Source organism: Sorex fumeus, unplaced genomic scaffold (assembly GCF_029834395.1).
Source record: "Sorex fumeus unplaced genomic scaffold, SorFum_2.1 ptg000122l, whole genome shotgun sequence".
Lineage (NCBI taxonomy): Eukaryota > Metazoa > Chordata > Mammalia > Eulipotyphla > Soricidae > Sorex > Sorex fumeus.
Window position 1 is genome coordinate 63,205,072 of NW_026606179.1, and position 15,711 is coordinate 63,220,782.

Consider the following 15,711-nt stretch of genomic DNA (forward strand, 5'->3'; position numbering starts at 1 on the left):
GTGGAGTGGACAAGCACCAGGCGCCCCCTGGGGTCCTACCACACCCTCTGTCCTCAGGCCCACGGCGGGTCCCACGCAGGGCCCTCAGCGGCCGCGAGCAGGCCACGTCCTGTGCGGGAGCAGGTCACTGCCTGGACAGGAGGGATGACGGCGAGGTGGGGGCAAGGCGGGACGGGCAACGGGGTCCTCGGTGGGGCGGCCTGAGCCCCTGGCCCCGCCGGCTCCTCTCCCCGCTCTCCCACCTCCTCTCTTCCCTCCCTCCTCTCCCCCCGCCCCGCCCCCATTCCGACGCTTCTCTCCCCCTCCCCCGCCCCCTTCTCCCTGTCCCTTTTGTCCCTCCCTCTCGTCCCCTCCATCCTCTCCTCTCGTCCCTCTACCCTGCAGCCGCACTGCCCCCTGCTGGCCACACTCCCGGCCTTACTGCGCAAAGGCCCCGAGCGAGCGCGTCCAGGCTCCCGCAGCCCAGGCCAAGGTCCTCCCCTGGCAGCCCGCCAGGACACGCCACGCATGGGGCCACCCTGCCCTCCTCGCATAGGCTCGTCTGCACCCTCACGTCCTTTCCTCCCGGTGTGGAAGGGCTGCACCTCAGTGTCTCTTCTACAGGGCCAGAGTGGGAGGGAACATAGGGTTCCCCAGCCCATCAGGAGGGACCCCCGGTGCAGAGCCAGGAGGAACCCCTAAGCACCACCAGGTGTGGCCCCAAGAGGAAGCACACCGACAAAAAGGAGTTTCCCTCGGACTGTCGGGGGCAGCCGGCCGAGAGCTGAGGGGATCTCAGTAGGGAGACATGGGGAGGGGCACAGGCTCCCTCTGGGCGCTGGGGGAGGGCCTGAAGCTGCTCCAGGACACTGCCCGCCTATGTGACTCCACCTCAGGGGGCTTGGGCGGCCTGTGGGGCCGCCACTGCAAATAGCGAGGGCCAGACACGGCCCTGTGGAGCCGGCCCCCGCCTACAGCCCCATCCACACAAGCCAGGACGAGGGAACAGATGGCCCTGCCCCTGCTGAGCCGGGCAATCTGGGGCTCCCGCAGGGCCCATCCCAGGGCTGCCTCCCCACCCACCTGTCCATGCTGGGCTGGGCAGGGAGCACCAGGAAGGCATGCCCATACATGCACATGCATGCTCATGTGCTCACACACTTTTACATACATGCTCTCCCACACATGCACACGCATGCTTATGTGCCCCACACAGGTACACACCAGTCCTCACACACATCACACGCATGCACATGCATGCCCATGTGCCCATACACTCTCACACACATGCACACAAGCTCTCACACACATGAACATGCCCTCACACAGGCTCACCATGGCTCTAATAGTCTTGCTCACATGTGACTTCACATGTGCGTACATAGTCACACGTGTTCTTATGTGCACATGCTCAGTGCTCTCACACATTTACACACGCTCACACGTCCTCACAAATGCTCTCGCAGGCACACATGCTCCCACAGTGTTCACACATGCTCCCCACACAGGCATGTTGGCATCTGCCTGGAGAGGAGCTAGGGGTGAGGCCGCACTCTGACCTGGCCCTGCCTGTGGGGAGGGCACTGGAGGGGTCTCCACCGGGCACATGGCAGTGAGTCCTGGCACGATGGAGGCCGCGCAGGAGAGCGACCCACAGGCCAAGTGGACACAGGCCTGGTGGAACCGGACTGCAGCCCTGCGCTCTGCCCGCCCCGCTCACAACAGCGCCCGCCAGGCCCCTCCCCCACCACGCCCCGCCCGGACACCAGCTGCACCTGTCACTCTGCCCCTTCCCGCGCAGGACCACACTTGCGCTGTCACTCAGCCTGCGCCCCGCCCCCCACACGTGCTGTCACTCAGCGGGCGCCCTGGTCATCGCGTGGGACACTGCCCGCTGATCCTGCTGGCCCATGGATCCGGCGCTGCTCTTCGTGCTGGGGTTGCTGGCCCAGGTAAGACCCCCCCACCCCCTCCCCCGGCGCCTCCCAGGACCCTGGCTGGCTTGGAGACCTGAGAACACCCTGGGGCCAGCACTGGGAGGGCAGACATGCTGGGAGTTCCTGGGGAAAGGCGGCTGCCCGGACCAACAACAGGAACCCAGCCGGGCCGAGGAGGGCAGGCCCCCCCTCCACAGCGACACCCTGGCCCAGGGTGGGCTTCGTCAGAGCTGGGGTTCGTCCAGCTCGTGTGAAGGACCGGCACAGCCAGCTGCTGCCTCCTCCAGGATGGCCGGGGGTCCCATGGGCAGACTGTCCCCTGCCCCATGGTTCACGTAGGGACCATGTCCTGCCCTGGGCTTCTGGCAATGGTCTCAGCAAGGCCATTCTAGACACTGGGGACGGGACCCCGCAGCAGATGCCCCTGACCCTTGCCCCAGCCCTCACGTCTGTGACTCCACAGCTCCGCTTTCTGGCTGGCTCAGGGGGGACTGTGTGGCCCGAAGCCCTGCCTGGACACGGGCAGCCTGGCTAGACCCCAAGCTCTCAGCCAGGAAGGTTGCTAGCCCGAGCAGCTGGGCGCCCTTCCCTAGGGACACAGATGGTGCTGGGGTCCACCCCATAGGAGAGGCACAGCAAGGAGGTGGTTTCAGGCTTCAGGGCCCCCTGAAGCGCAGCAGCTGGGGGCACTGCTTGGGGTGCGGCCCAGCCTGCATTCCCGCCGCGCCTCTGCCCCTGCCTCCAGGAATGTGGCTGGCCTGGGCGCCAACCCTCCCCCGGGGGGGCCCAGCCTGAGACGCTCTTGCTCTGACCTGTCCCCCAGTCGCAGACCCCACACCCCAGCCTTCTCTTGGGTCCTAGGTCAGATTCGTTGTCCCCTAAAGACAGCCCAGCCCACGCACCCCAGCTTTGGCAGGGTCCCATCACCCCTTATCCTCCCGACACACAGGCACCCTGACTGCCCCCCCCACCGGGAGCCCCATCTGCCCCTAGGTGGCCGCTACCTGCCACCAGAGGAAGCCCCCACCTGTCCTCTGTGTGCCCCCACCGCTCAGCTGCCTTTCCAGAGTTGGGGCGCCTCCTGCAAGCGCTCAGGGGTCCCTGACACTCAGCTCTGTTGCCCCCCAGGCTGGCCCCTCCTCTTGGTGCCTCTGTTGGAGAAGCTGTAGTGCCCCTCCCAGGTCCCCCAGGGCCCAGTGGGCAGCCCAGAGTCACGGGGAGTGGTGGTAAAAGGGGGGGTCTGGGAGCAGTTGGATTTAGTCAGTGGGGCTGGGAGAAAATCTTGAGCCCCAGAGCGAGTTAGGGCTGAGGTCCAACTTAGGCCCTTGAACCCTGAGGCCAGTGGGCAGCATCTCCTCGGTCTTACCCGGCCACAGGAGGTGACCACTGCCATGGACGGACTTCCTGACAGAGAAGTACCCGGAAGGTCGTCTGGGCAGGGCCTGGGGAGTTGGTCAAGTCTTGTCCTGCTCCCAGCTTGGGCCAAGGCTAGAGACCCCGGGAACCGGGGGCTACCCCCGCAAGGGGCAGTGACTGGGTATCTGTAGGCTTCCAGACCCTGTGCTCAAGGCCTAGTGCCACTCTGAGCAATGGGCTTTGCGGGTGCTGGGTGCAGAGCACTGCTGAGGGCTACTCCTCTCAGCTTCCCTGGCCTGGCCTATCGCCCGTCATCACCCATCAGCTGCCCATGCAGTGTAGGTCCCAGAACTGTAGTTCATGCACGTGCGCACGTGTGTATGTGTGAGTGTGTGCATGTGTGTATGCAAGTGTGCATGTACATGTATATGTGCTTCGAGAGCATGTGACTGTGTACATGTCTATATGTGTGCACATATGTGACTGTGCATGTGTGACTGCTCATATGTGACTGCATGAGTATGTGTGTGTATCTGAATGCGTATGAATGAATGTGTGTGACTAAATGCATGTGCATGTGTGTTTGCAAATATATGTGACTGTGTATGGGAGTGTGAATGTGTGTGACTGTATATATGTGCATATGTGTATGTGAATGTGTGACTGTGTGTGTGACTGTATGAGCCCGTGAGTATGTGATTGAGTGTGCGACTGTGTGTGACTCTGAGGATGTATGTGTGTGTTAGTATGTGCTATGTGTGACTGTGTGTGTGGCTGTGTGACCCCGCGAGTATGTGATGGTGTGTGTGACTGTGTGGATGTGCATGTTAGTATGTGACTATGTGTGTGACTGAGTGCATGTGTGAGTGTGCGTGTCTGGACTGCCTCTAGACAGGCCCAGCTGCTCACTTCCAGAACAGTTCCCTGACCCTGAGGCCAAGCAGCCCACTGCTCTCTGACTGGGTGGGACGTGAATTCCTCCTTCAGGGATGCCCCCCAGCAGGCTGGCCCCTGAGCACTGCTGACAGGTGTGAGGGCACAGTTGTCTCTGCAGAGAGGCTCTGCTGGGCTCAGTTTCAAGGCTTGCCCCGTGGGGCGAGCAGAGCCGGCTGGGGGCACTTCCTACCCTGAGGCCCCCCCAGGGGCCCAGACACACTTTCCCTGTGGAGGGGGTCTGGGATTCCCCAGGGACACCAGACTCTCCCTGCACCCCCACCCCCTGCTGGGGACCCGGGTGGCCCTGTCCTGTGGTGGGGTGAGGAGTTGCCAGGCACGTAGGGACCCTCCTCTGACCTCAGTAGGCTCCCAGGGATTCTGCCCCTAACCACACGGACCCCAGGTTCTGCCTCGACGATGCTCACCCTGGAATTCAGCTCCTATCCAGGGTCCAGCTGCTCCCGGCTGCCCTGCATGTTTGGGCAGAGAACTGCCTCTGGGTAGTGAGTCCCGCCCTCTGGCCCTGCTGCCTGGCCCCTGGAGAGGCTGCACATGGGGGGAGGTGGGCGTCAGTGCGGTGTGTGTCTCCAGCAGGGCCTGGGCCTGTCGTGGGGGACGCCTGGACCGGGCGGACCCAGCACCCTGTACCCCTGGCGCCGCGCACCCGCGCACGGCCGCGCGCGCAGGGCCTGGGTCATCCCACCCATCAGCGTCTCGGAGAACCACAAGCGCCTGCCCTACCCCCTGGTGCAGGTGAGGCGGCCGGCGGGGGGCGGGGCAGGGCTGCGGGAGCCGCTCGGGACACGCCCAGACCCTCCTGCTGCCCCGCAGATCAAGTCGGACAAGCAGCCCCTGGGCGGCGTCATCTACAGCATCCAGGGGCCCGGCGTGGACGAGGAGCCGCGCGGCGTGTTCTCCATCGACAAGTTCTCGGGGCGGGTCTTCCTGAACGCTGTGCTAGACCGGGAACTGACGGACCGCTTCAGGGTGCGCCGCCCCGGGGCGGGCGAGGGTCGGCAGGGCGCCCGCGGCCCCGCCCCTCCTGGGAGGGGCCCGACGCCCGCGGCCCCGCCCCTCCTGGGAGGGGCCCGACGCCCGCGGCCCCGCCCTCCTGGGAGGGGCCCGACGCCCGGCTCCGCCCCGCCCCTCCTGGGCGGGGCCTGCCGCCAGAGGCTCCGCCCCTCCGGGCGGGGCCTGAGTCGTGCAGTCAGAAGCTCCCTGGGTTCGGTCTCCCCACACCTCGTGGGGCCTGTCCCTGCTCCCTCCCCTAGTGAGCGGTTCCCGCGGTGAGCCTGTGCCGGTCGGCCCCTTGGCGCACCCTGCTGGTGGCCGCTGTGCTTGGGTCGGTGCCAGCTCTGTCCCTGCTCTGGTAGCTCCGGGCCTTCGCTCTGGACCTGGGGGGCTCCGCCCTGGAAGACCCCACGGACCTGGAGATCGTGGTTGTGGATCAGAATGACAACCGGCCAGTCTTCCGCCAGCAGGTGTTCACAGGACGCGTGCTGGAGGGCGCCGTGCCCGGTGAGCAGGCCGACAGACCCCGGGGCCCCTGTCTCTGTCTCAAGGAGAAGGTGTGGGTGCCTGAAAGCCCTCCGTGCATCAGTGTCTGTGGCCAGGGGCTGGACTGAGGGCCTTTCTACTGGACCGTGCTGAAGTGTCTTCCCCTAGCACTGGGGGGGCCAGCGCCGGAGATGGGCTGGGGGAGGGTGCCCCCTGCTGCAGTCTCCCTGGCCTTTGCTACTTGGCCCGCAGACTCCACATGAGCAGCAGGATGGTTTTTCTTCTCACAGAGGGCCTTGGGGGTCCCAGTGTAGGGCTCCCCTCACTCCTTGGCTGTGCCGTGAGGCGGGTGTGCCAGGAATCCACAGCAGAGCCTGGCGTTCTCTGAGGGGGGCCTGTCCCTACTCCTTGCTGTGTCCACCACGTGTTCCACCCCTTGCTGCTGCTGGTCTGGGGAGTGGCCTCTGGGCCAGCAGGTGGCCCGGCCACCCCACGCCAGCAGCAGTGAGGCACAGAGGTGCTGCCCCTTCCTGCTCCCTATGGCTCCTGTCACTCTATGGGCCTCGAGGCTCTGAGGACCCAGGCGTGGCCACTGACAGTTCAGATCTTTCAGTTGGCAGGGTGGCAGGTGTGCATGTGTGTGTTCTAAATGTGCACGTGTGTGTTGTGTGGAAACAGGTGTGCATGTGCAGTATGTTGTACACATGTGTGCATGCCATGTGTGCACACACTGGGTGCACTGCTGTGCGTGTGTATGGTGCTCTGGTATACAAGTGGGGTGTGTGTACTTTAGGTGGGTGTGGTGGTATGTACACACACTATGTGTACACATGTACATGTGCTGCACACTGCACCGCTATGCTCTCTGCATCTGTGTGTGTGTGTGTGTGTGTGTGCAAACCATCTAAGTCCAGGCGAAGCTTTGGGCAACATGTCTGCTCAGGACGCAGCTGAGACGGGGCGTCTCTCATGGGCATCACCCACGTGCCTGTCCTTCACAGGCACCTACGTGACCAGGGCTGAGGCCACGGATGCCGACGACCCCGAGACAGACAACGCAGCGCTTCGTTACTCCATCCTGGAGCAGGGGGCGGCTGCGCTCTTCAGCATCGATGGAGTCTCAGGGGAGATCCGCACTGTGCAAGTGGGCCTGGACCGCGAGGTGAGGCCCCTCACACACACGCCAGAGCCCTCCTCGGAGAGACCACCCACCTGACGCGGTGTCCCGTGCCCCCAGGGGGTCGCCGTGTACAACCTGACCCTTCAGGTGGCAGACATGTCTGGGGACGGCCTCACGGCCACCGCCTCAGCCATCATAACCCTCGAGGACATCAACGACAACGCTCCCAGCTTCACCCGGGATGAGGTACCGCCCAGTTCTGCTCCCGGAGGCGGGCCATGTGAACAGGGTGCAGCACAGATGGCAGTGTGGGAGGGAAGGGCCTCCCGGAGCCTGGGGGTACCTCTGGCTGGCACTGGCACACCGCTCCACCCCACCCCTTAGTTCTCCATGCAGGCCACTGAGGCCGTGAGCGGTGTGGACTTGGGGCGGCTGGAGGTGGAGGACAAGGACCTGCCTGGCTCCCCCAACTGGGCCGCCACATTCACCATCCTGGAGGGGGACCCAGATGGGCAGTTCAGCATCCGCACGGACCCCAAAACCAATGAGGGCGTGCTGTCTGTGGTGAAGGTGAGTCCCCCGCCTGGCTGCTGGGACCCTGAGTGCCACTAGCACAGGGGCTGAGCTGCAGGACCCGCCCACCTGTCACCCACGCAAGGGTCCCATCCTCCCCGGCTAAGAGAAGACAGGGTGCAGGCGGGAGCTGCAGGGGCCCCCCGAGGACCCTCCGCACCCGCTGTTTCTGCACGTGGGTCTCGCAATTCTCCCCACAGCCCCTGGACTATGAGAGCTGCGAGCACCACCACCTCAAAATTGGGGTGCAGAACGAGGTCCCCCTGCAGGCAGCCACGCCCAGGGCTGAACGGGGCGAGGCCAGGGTGAGCGTGCGTGTGCAGGATGTGAACGAGCCTCCGGTGTTCCAAGAAAACCCGCTGCGGACCAGCCTGGCCGAGGGGGCAGCCCCAGGGACGCCCGTGACCATCTTCTCTGCCCAAGACCCTGATACACACCAGCTGCAGAGGCTCCGGTAGGTCCTGGGGGCCCGTGGGGACCCTCCAGCCGCCTCCCGAGGGCTCTGGGGACACGGACCGCTTGCATGTGTACGGTTGTTCATGTGAGACCACAACCCCGAGAGCCCTGCCCAGGCTGGGCACCGGTAACCTCCCTGCCCACAGCTACACCAAAGACTATGACCCCGAGGACTGGCTGCAGGTGGACGGGGCCACCGGCCGTATCCAGACGCAGAGAGAGCTCAGCCCACACTCGCCCTTCCTGCAGGGCGGGTGGTACAGAGCTATCATCCTGGTGGAGGACGATGGTCAGTGCTGTGGCCAGGCGGGGGGCTGGGGGGGTGTCTGAGAGCACGGGGTCAACCCACCTCTCTCCAACAGCTTCTCCTCCCAGTACAGCCACGGGGACCCTATCCATCGAGATTCTGGAGGTCAATGACCATGCCCCTGAGCTGGCCCCCGCAGGAGGGAGTCTGTGCAGCACCCCTGACCTGGGCTCTGGCCTCCTCCTGGGGGCCGTGGACGAGGACATGCCTCCCCATGGGGCCCCCTTCCACTTCCAGCTGAATCCCAGGGTGCCAGGGCTGGCCCAGAACTGGACCCTTCGCCAGATCAATAGTAAGCTTCCCAGCCTAGGTTCCCGAGCGTGGCACAGGGTGGAGTGCGGCGCGGACTCCAGGACAGTCTTGGAGCAGATGGGGAAACTGAGGCTCAGTCCCGCTGCTCAGTGAGTACCCCCACCCCCTGCAGTGAGCCACGCCCGCCTGCAGCTCCGGCACCGGGTCCAGGAGGGGCTGCACCCGCTCAGCCTGCTGCTCCGGGACTCGGGACAGCCCCCGCTGCAGCGCGAGCAGAGCCTGAACGTGAGCGTGTGTCGCTGTGGCCAGGACGGCACCTGCCTGCCCGGGGCCGCGGCGCTGCGAGCCGGCGCTGCGGGGGTCAGCGTGGCCGCCCTGGTGGCGGTGCTGGCCAGTCTCGTCCTGCTGCTCCGTGAGTGGCCAAGCCCTCCCGCCGCCCCCCCCCGCCCCCTCCGGGTGCCCCGTGCCGTGGCGCGGCCGCACCCACGTTCCCCTCCATGTGCCTAGTGCTCGCCCTGCTCGCCGCCCTTCTGGTGCGCGCCCGGCAGCGCTCGTGGGAGAAGGTGCCCCCGAGTGGGCCGAGGGACGACCTTCGCGACAACATCCTCAACTACGATGAGCAGGGAGGCGGGGAGGAGGACCAGGTGAGCCGTCCCCACCCCCGCACCTCGGGGGGGCTGGCCGCTGGCCGGGCCGCTCCTGCCCCAGAGAGCCCCACCCGGCCCGGCCACTTTCTCGGGAGGAAATGCCCGCGCTGTGACCCCCACTCAGTCCCTCTCGGGCCCCAGGACGCCTACGACATGGACCAGCTGCGCCACCCGGCCGGACTCCCGGCCCCGTGCGCGCGGCTAGGGCGGGCGCCGCTGCGCAGGGATGCGCCCTTGGGCCGCGGGGGTCCCCAGTCCGCCCGCGCGCTGCCCTCGGACCCCGGGGACATCGAGGAGTTCATCAGCGATGTAAGTGCCGCGGGCGCGCCCCTGATCCCCCCCCCCCCGCCCCGCCTGCGCGCCCCAGCCCGGCCCGCGCGCCCCCGCTGAGCCGCGCCCCCGCAGGGCCTGCAAGCGGCCGACGCCGACCCCAGCGTGCCCCCCTACGACACGGCGCTCATCTACGACTACGAGGGCGACGGCTCGGTGGCCGGCACACTGAGCTCGCTCCTGTCCAGCCTGGGGGACGAGGACCAGGACTACAGCTGCCTGCGGGACTGGGGGCCCCGCTTCGCGCGCCTGGCCGATCTGTACGGCCCCCTGTGAGCCCGCGGACCCTCCCCGGAGCAATAAAACGTTTCGGCGCGCACGTGTCTCGTGGTGCGCTCGTACGCGCGTGCGGCCGTCGCAGGTCGCGGTCGGGCGGCGCCAGGGACAGTCCAGGCGGGGCGCGTCGCACAGGCTTTAATTGTGGCCGCGCGGCGCGGGCAGCAGCGGCAGCGGCAGGTCCCCGCGCCGGGGCCGGCGCAGGCGGTCGGCGTCGGGCAGCGAGTGCGGCAGCGCGCGGCCGCGGCTCTCGGGCAGCAGCAGGACCAGGAGCAGTGCCAGCACCGCGAAGGCGGCGAACAGCACGTGGAGCAGGAAGAAGCCGCCGCGGCCCTGCGCGTCGGCCAGCGGCGCGGCCGCGCGGCCCAGGAAGCCGGCGCCCAGCACCAGGCCCAGCCCCGCGCCCCTGCGGGAGGGAGAGCAAGGCGGTGGGCGCGCGCCGGCACCCCCTGCCGCCGCGCGCCGGGCAGGCACTCACCTGAGCACGGTGGGCAGCACCTCTGCGGCCAGGAGGCAGTTGAGGGCCCACAGGGCCTGCGCGGCCAGGAGCCCCAGGGCAGAGAGCAGCAGCGCCGTCCAGCGAGGCAGGTCTGGGGGGATAAGCAGCCGGGCTCCCACAGTGCCTCGCGTGCCTGGGGACCCTCCACCGCGGCCGTCCTCCGCGCTCCTGGGCCGGGTTCGGAGGACCCCAGCACCCTGCTTGGGGCCAGCCTGGGGCTCCTGCCAGCTCCCGCTCCGGTGGTGGGCCAGTGCCTGTGGCCACCCCCAGCTCCGCCGGGCCTGGCCCCTGGCCGCATGGCGGGACATGACCCGCCCCCACGGTACTCACACTGGACCCCAGCGAGGAGCAGCAGGGAGGCCAGGCCCGTGGCCAAGGTGCTGAGCAGCAGCAGTGGCCGTCTGCCCCAGCGGTCAGCTGTCAGCAGCAGCAGGAGCGTAGCCGCCGTGTCCAGACCAGCGGTCAGGAAGAACGGCAGGTAGAAGGCCTGTGATGATGGAGTCAGGCCGTGCAGGAAGCTGGCACGGACGCCCCCAGCGATCAGCCTGCAGGGAGGGGAGAGCCAGGTCCAGCCAAGCCTCCAGGTGAGGGGAGGTGGGCCCGGCCACGCGCTCCCGCCCTTCTCGCTGCCCTCCTCACGAACTGAAGGCCAGGATGAGGCCGTTCCTCCAGGCCACGCGGGTGTGGCGCAGCTCCAGGAAACAGTGGTGCCGGGGGGCCCCTGCGGACGGCAGGTCCAGGTCTGCACCCAGACAGGACGCGGCCGTGAGGGAGAGCCACGCCTTGTGACCCCTACTCCACCTGCCATCTGGTGGGAACAGGATCACTACCAGTGGCCAGGGAGCTCTCCTCCTCCTCCTCCGAGCTGTCCTCCAGATCCACCCCACTGGCTTCTGCCAAACGCCGAAGGATCTTCCTGGCCCGGGCCAGCTGCCCTGTGGCCAGCAGCCAGCATGCAGACTCCGGGAACAGATCCGGGAACCTGAGGGCAGGCCCGGGTGGTGACCTGGGTGGTGACCGGGGGACTGTGGTGAGGCGCCCCCTGACCAGGTCCCGGACTCACACTCACCCCCAGAACAGCAGCAGGAGGCCCATGACCAGGGCGTTGAAGGCCTGCAGGAGACGCCAGTCTTGGGCCAGCAGCGCCAGGCCTGGCAACAGCAGGACACCGGCCACCAGGAAGAGGTGGGCACCCATGGTGAAGGCCAGGCGGTGGGGGGCGTCACACAGCTCCAGGCCTGTGCAGAAAGCACTGAGCGGGCACTGACCCACCAGGGTGTCCACCCCCTCCTGAGCAGGCGCCCCCAGCCTCCAGGCACTCACGAGCCACGTAGAGGGCGAGGGAGACGCCTGCCAGCGAGCTCCCGTGGAGAAGGCGCAGGACCAGCAGGGCGAGGAAGCTGCCGGCCAGGGCCTCCACGGCCCCCAGGCCTGCCGCCCCCAGCAGGGAGCCCACAAACACAGCCCGGCGGCCAAATCTGCGGGCAGCACAGGACAGCAGCATGGTCAGGGCCGCGGGCGGCGGGCCACATGCTGTCCTGCCCAGTGTGCTGCTCACCGGTCACAGGCTGCGCCCAGGACGACGCAGCCCAGCACCCAGCCCAGGAGGTGACTCGCGTGCTGCAGGGGCACCTTCCAGGCATCCTCACACACGAGGTTCCACTGTGGATGGAGGACAGGAGGCTGCAGGGCACCCCGGCTCTCTGCCACAGGCCGGAGGGACCCGTGTCCTGGCAGCTGCTCCCGGGACAGTGCTCTCCCAGCTTCCCCTCAGGTCCAGGCAAGGCTGGGGGGATGGTCCAAATTTCCCCACTGGTTCGTAGCTGCCTCGGTTTCCCCTGCGGGCCACAGCCCAGGGCCTCCCGGCCTGCTCATTTCAATGGGTCCGGGAACAGGCAGCTCCTGGCCAATCCCCCTCACAGCCCGGCTTCCCACCCCCATCTAAAGAGCCCTTGGGGGCCTGCAGTGATGAAATGGGCAGGGGGGCGGGGTGGAGAGGCCCAACAGGTCCTGCCAGGAATGTGGCAACTCTCTTTCCTCACCCTCACGCCCCCGGAAAGTGGAAAGCGGGGGCGGGTGTGGGGCAGAGGTGCTGGCCAAGGCGGCTCGGGAGGGCGGGGACCCCAGCTGGCACAGGCCCTCCCTGGCTGAGCGCGGAGACCCGAGGCCCAACTCTGCGCCCGCCCGCAGCAGCGTCCAGCCCACCACCTTCCCCGGCCGCGGACAGCGCGGCCGCCGGGCTGGCGACCTACTCGGGCGCGGGCTGAACCCGGCGGCGGGCCCGTCAGCAGACCAGGGCCCAGGGCGGGGTCTCCAGGGGCTGGGCCGGGGGTCCCACCTGGGTCACGGGGCTGCTCAGCAGGCCGGCGGCGGGCAGCGCGTAGTGCCAGCCCCGGGTGCAGGGGCGCGTGCCGTTGGGGTAGTGCAGGAGCAGGCAGGGGCTCGGGCCGCCGCCGGGGGCCAGGCGCGGCACGCTGGCGTCCAGCAGCGCGGGCCCGCGCAGGGCGCGCAGGGCGGGCGGCAGCAGCGCGGGGTCCGGCCGGCAGTGATGCGGGGGCAGCGCGTAGAGCAGCGGCTCCGAGCCCAGCGCCAGCCCCAGCGCCACGCACGGCAGCCACGACGCGGCCGCCAGCAGGCGCCGGGCCCGGCCGAAGCCGCCCGCCGCGCGGAGCAGCCGCCCCTCGCCCTCCATCCGCGCCTCTGAGCCGCGGGGCGCCTGCGGGGGCGGGGCCCGCGGGAGGGGCGGGGCCTGGAGGGATGGGCGGGGTCGAGGGGCGGGGCCGGGCGGGGTCTGCTGCGGGGCGGGGCTACGGGCGGGGCCTGAAGGGCGGGACCGGGCGGGGCCTGCAGGGCGTGGGCGGATCCGGGGCGGGGCCTTCAGGGCGTGGGCGGAGCCGGGGCGGGGCCTGCAGGGCGCGGGCGGAGCCGGGGCGGGGCCTTCAGGGCGCGGGCGGAGCCAGGGCGGGGCCTGCAGGGTGCGGGCGGAGCCGGGGCGGGGCCTGCAGGGCGGAGCGGGACCTGGGCGGGATGGGCGGCGGGGCCGGGCCGGGCCAGGCGGGGCCTTCAGGGCTAAGGCGGGGCCTGCGGGGCGGGGCCTGCGGGGCGGGGGCGGGGCTCGGGCGCGGCCTCGAACTCGAGGGCAGAGGGGTCGGCAAGGCATTGATTGGGCCCGTGCGGGCAGCCTACAGGGACAAACCCGAGGTGGGCGTTGGGGCGGGCTCCAGGGCCAGGGGGCGCAAGGCGGCTCTGCACAGGTGAAGGGCAGGGCCGCGGAGGAAACCTGAGGGGCGGGTCGGTCCTGGGCGCTCGTCAGCGGCTGCGGGAGGGGCTCGCGCCGCGGCCCGGCGGCAGAGGACTGGCGGCCCGGCTGCGTCCACCGCGCGTGACCGGCCGGCGTCCTCGAGTGGGGCGGCGCGCCGGGTCGGGGCCGGGCGAGGGGGCGGGGCTCCGAGGTGTGGGGGCGTGGTCCCGCGGGTGGGCGGGGCCTGGCCTCGCGGTGGGCGGGGCTTCCCGGGGCGGGGCCTGTGGCCGCGAGAGGCCGGGCGTCCCCGCGCGGGCCGTGGCCGAGGGGCTTTCCGGGAGGCGCGGCGCAGGGCGTGGTCTCCGGTGCTCCCGAGGCTGCTGGCCGGGCCCGAGGCTCCACGTCCGAGCGCTCTCGGGGCGGACCCGCGGGGCCCTACTGCCACCTGGCGGCTGGGGGTGCGTGAGCGGCCAATGGTGCGGCTCAGGCGTCCGCCCGGCAACCCTGTCGCACACGGGCCCAGCGCCCGAGCGTGGACAGTAGCGAGGGCAGCCCTGGCAGCGCGCTCTTCCGCGCTCAGGAGGGGCGGATCCTCGTGATTTTCCCCAGGAAACTTCCTCTCCTCGGCGGTCAGGGCCTGCTGACCCCTGGCTCTGGGCCACTCCCAGCACGCAGCAGGTCCACTCGTTTTCCGCTTTCGTGTCCTCGGTGAGGAGGGGCGGGCCCTGCGCGGTGCCTGTTTGGGCTGTGTCCACCCGTTTTGCTTTGCGAAGCTGCTGTGCCGGCGCAACGCTTCTCTCGCACGCAAGGCGAAATGCTCCACCGCCAAGCCACACTACCCTGCGTTCCCTTCAGTACTTGGACATTTCTTGAGTTTGGGCATCGCTATTTGCTGGGGCCAGAGCCAAAGCGCAGCGGAGAGGGCGTTTGCCTTGCACGCGGCTGACCCGGATCGGAGCCTCAGCGACCCATACGGTCTCCCGAGCACTACCAGTGTAACCCTGAGCACGGCTGGGTGTGGCCCCCCGACAAAGCGAAACTAAACAAAATCATTTGTTTGAAAAGTTGGTGACGTTGGTGGAACACAAAAACCCGAAACATTTTATGGCACCACCACCTTTTTTTTTATCAAGTTTCAGAGCATTATTATGGGTGGAAAAAGCTTGGCAATATCAACTCTCTCGACTACGCCCCTTCTCCCCCAACCTAGACCACCTAGGCCCCTGTGGCATACTGTCAGCTTCTTCCTCTTAGCATGACAATTTTCGCAAGATCCAGGGCCTCATTCCTTTTTGTGGCTGAGTGAAATCCCATTGTTCATGTATGTCAACTCTGGTCCATTTGTTGACAGTTTTGGGTATGTTCACTTTAGGCATAAATGAGATTACTATTGCTATAAATATGTGCATGTATTTTAAGTCCCTATTTTAATTTCATTCGAGAGTTCACTTTAAAATTTAAAAATCCGGGGCTGGAGAGATAGCACAGCAGGTAGGGCGTTTGCCTTGCACGTGGCCAACCCGAGTTCGATTCCCAGCATCCCATATGGTCCCCTGAGCACCGCCAGGAAGTAACTCCTGAGTGCAGAACCAGGAGTAACCCCTGTGCATCGCTAGGTGTGACCCAAAAAGCAAAAAAAATTTAAAAATCCATGGGGTTGGAGTGATAGTACAGAGGGTAAGGCGCTTGCCCTCCACTCATCGAACCAGAGGTTCCATCCAGAGCATCCCATACCGTCCCCTGACTCTACCAGGAAATTCCTGAGTGCAGAGATAAGAATAACCCCTGAGCACCACCGGGTGTGTGTCTCAGGAACCGAACCAAAAGCCAGCACATCTAAAGTGAGTTTATTTGGGAGAACTGAAAGGGTTGCAGCTGGAAGGCATGGGCACAGGTGGAAGTTGGAGGTGGTACTGATGCTTCTGTAAGGAAGGGCAGGTGGTGCTGGGAGCCCTTGGAGGACAGCGGTGGTGTCAGCAGCTGGACAGGTGGTCTCAGCACAACCAGGCCCGCATGTCTCAGCTGCTCTCTGTGGCACGCTCCTGCTTCCCATGTCTCCTCCACTGTGGCCCATGCTTCCTCCCCTACTCCCCCTGCAACTCTGAAGGGGATTCTGGCGACTTTTTCTGTTCTCACTGTGGCCTGTGTCCCAGCTGCATCCTGTGAGCGGATTCTGCAGCTGCCATTTCATTGTTTTCCAGTGGAATATCTTGGTTTTTCTGGTAAATTATGCCATCTGCAAAGTGATTTTTTTTCTTTTTTCTTTTTGGGTCACACCCAGTGATGCTCAGGGGTTACTCCTGGG

General features: G+C 67.0%; 2 protein-coding genes across 2 annotated transcripts; one reads left to right on the forward strand and one right to left on the reverse strand.

Annotated features, from left to right (window-relative positions):
* Positions 1-1,889: 1,889 nt before the first annotated feature.
* Positions 1,890-9,667, forward strand: CDH15 (cadherin 15). The gene is made up of 14 exons (XM_056136156.1): positions 1,890-1,931; positions 4,803-4,961; positions 5,040-5,195; positions 5,582-5,726; positions 6,707-6,867; positions 6,943-7,071; positions 7,210-7,395; positions 7,599-7,852; positions 8,001-8,143; positions 8,217-8,453; positions 8,586-8,825; positions 8,921-9,057; positions 9,202-9,369; positions 9,466-9,667. Exons 1-14 carry the CDS (start codon positions 1,890-1,892, stop codon positions 9,664-9,666), a joined length of 2,358 nt encoding a protein of 785 aa, XP_055992131.1. The 3' UTR covers position 9,667.
* Positions 9,668-9,804: 137 nt separating this feature from the next.
* Positions 9,805-12,857, reverse strand: SLC22A31 (solute carrier family 22 member 31). The gene is made up of 9 exons (XM_056136157.1): positions 12,504-12,857; positions 11,724-11,827; positions 11,489-11,643; positions 11,235-11,403; positions 10,996-11,147; positions 10,805-10,907; positions 10,496-10,710; positions 10,145-10,256; positions 9,805-10,072 (listed from the first exon to the last, which is right to left on the reverse strand). The coding sequence occupies exons 1-9, from the start codon at positions 12,855-12,857 to the stop codon at positions 9,805-9,807; spliced, it is 1,632 nt and encodes a 543-aa protein (XP_055992132.1).
* Positions 12,858-15,711: the final 2,854 nt, after the last annotated feature.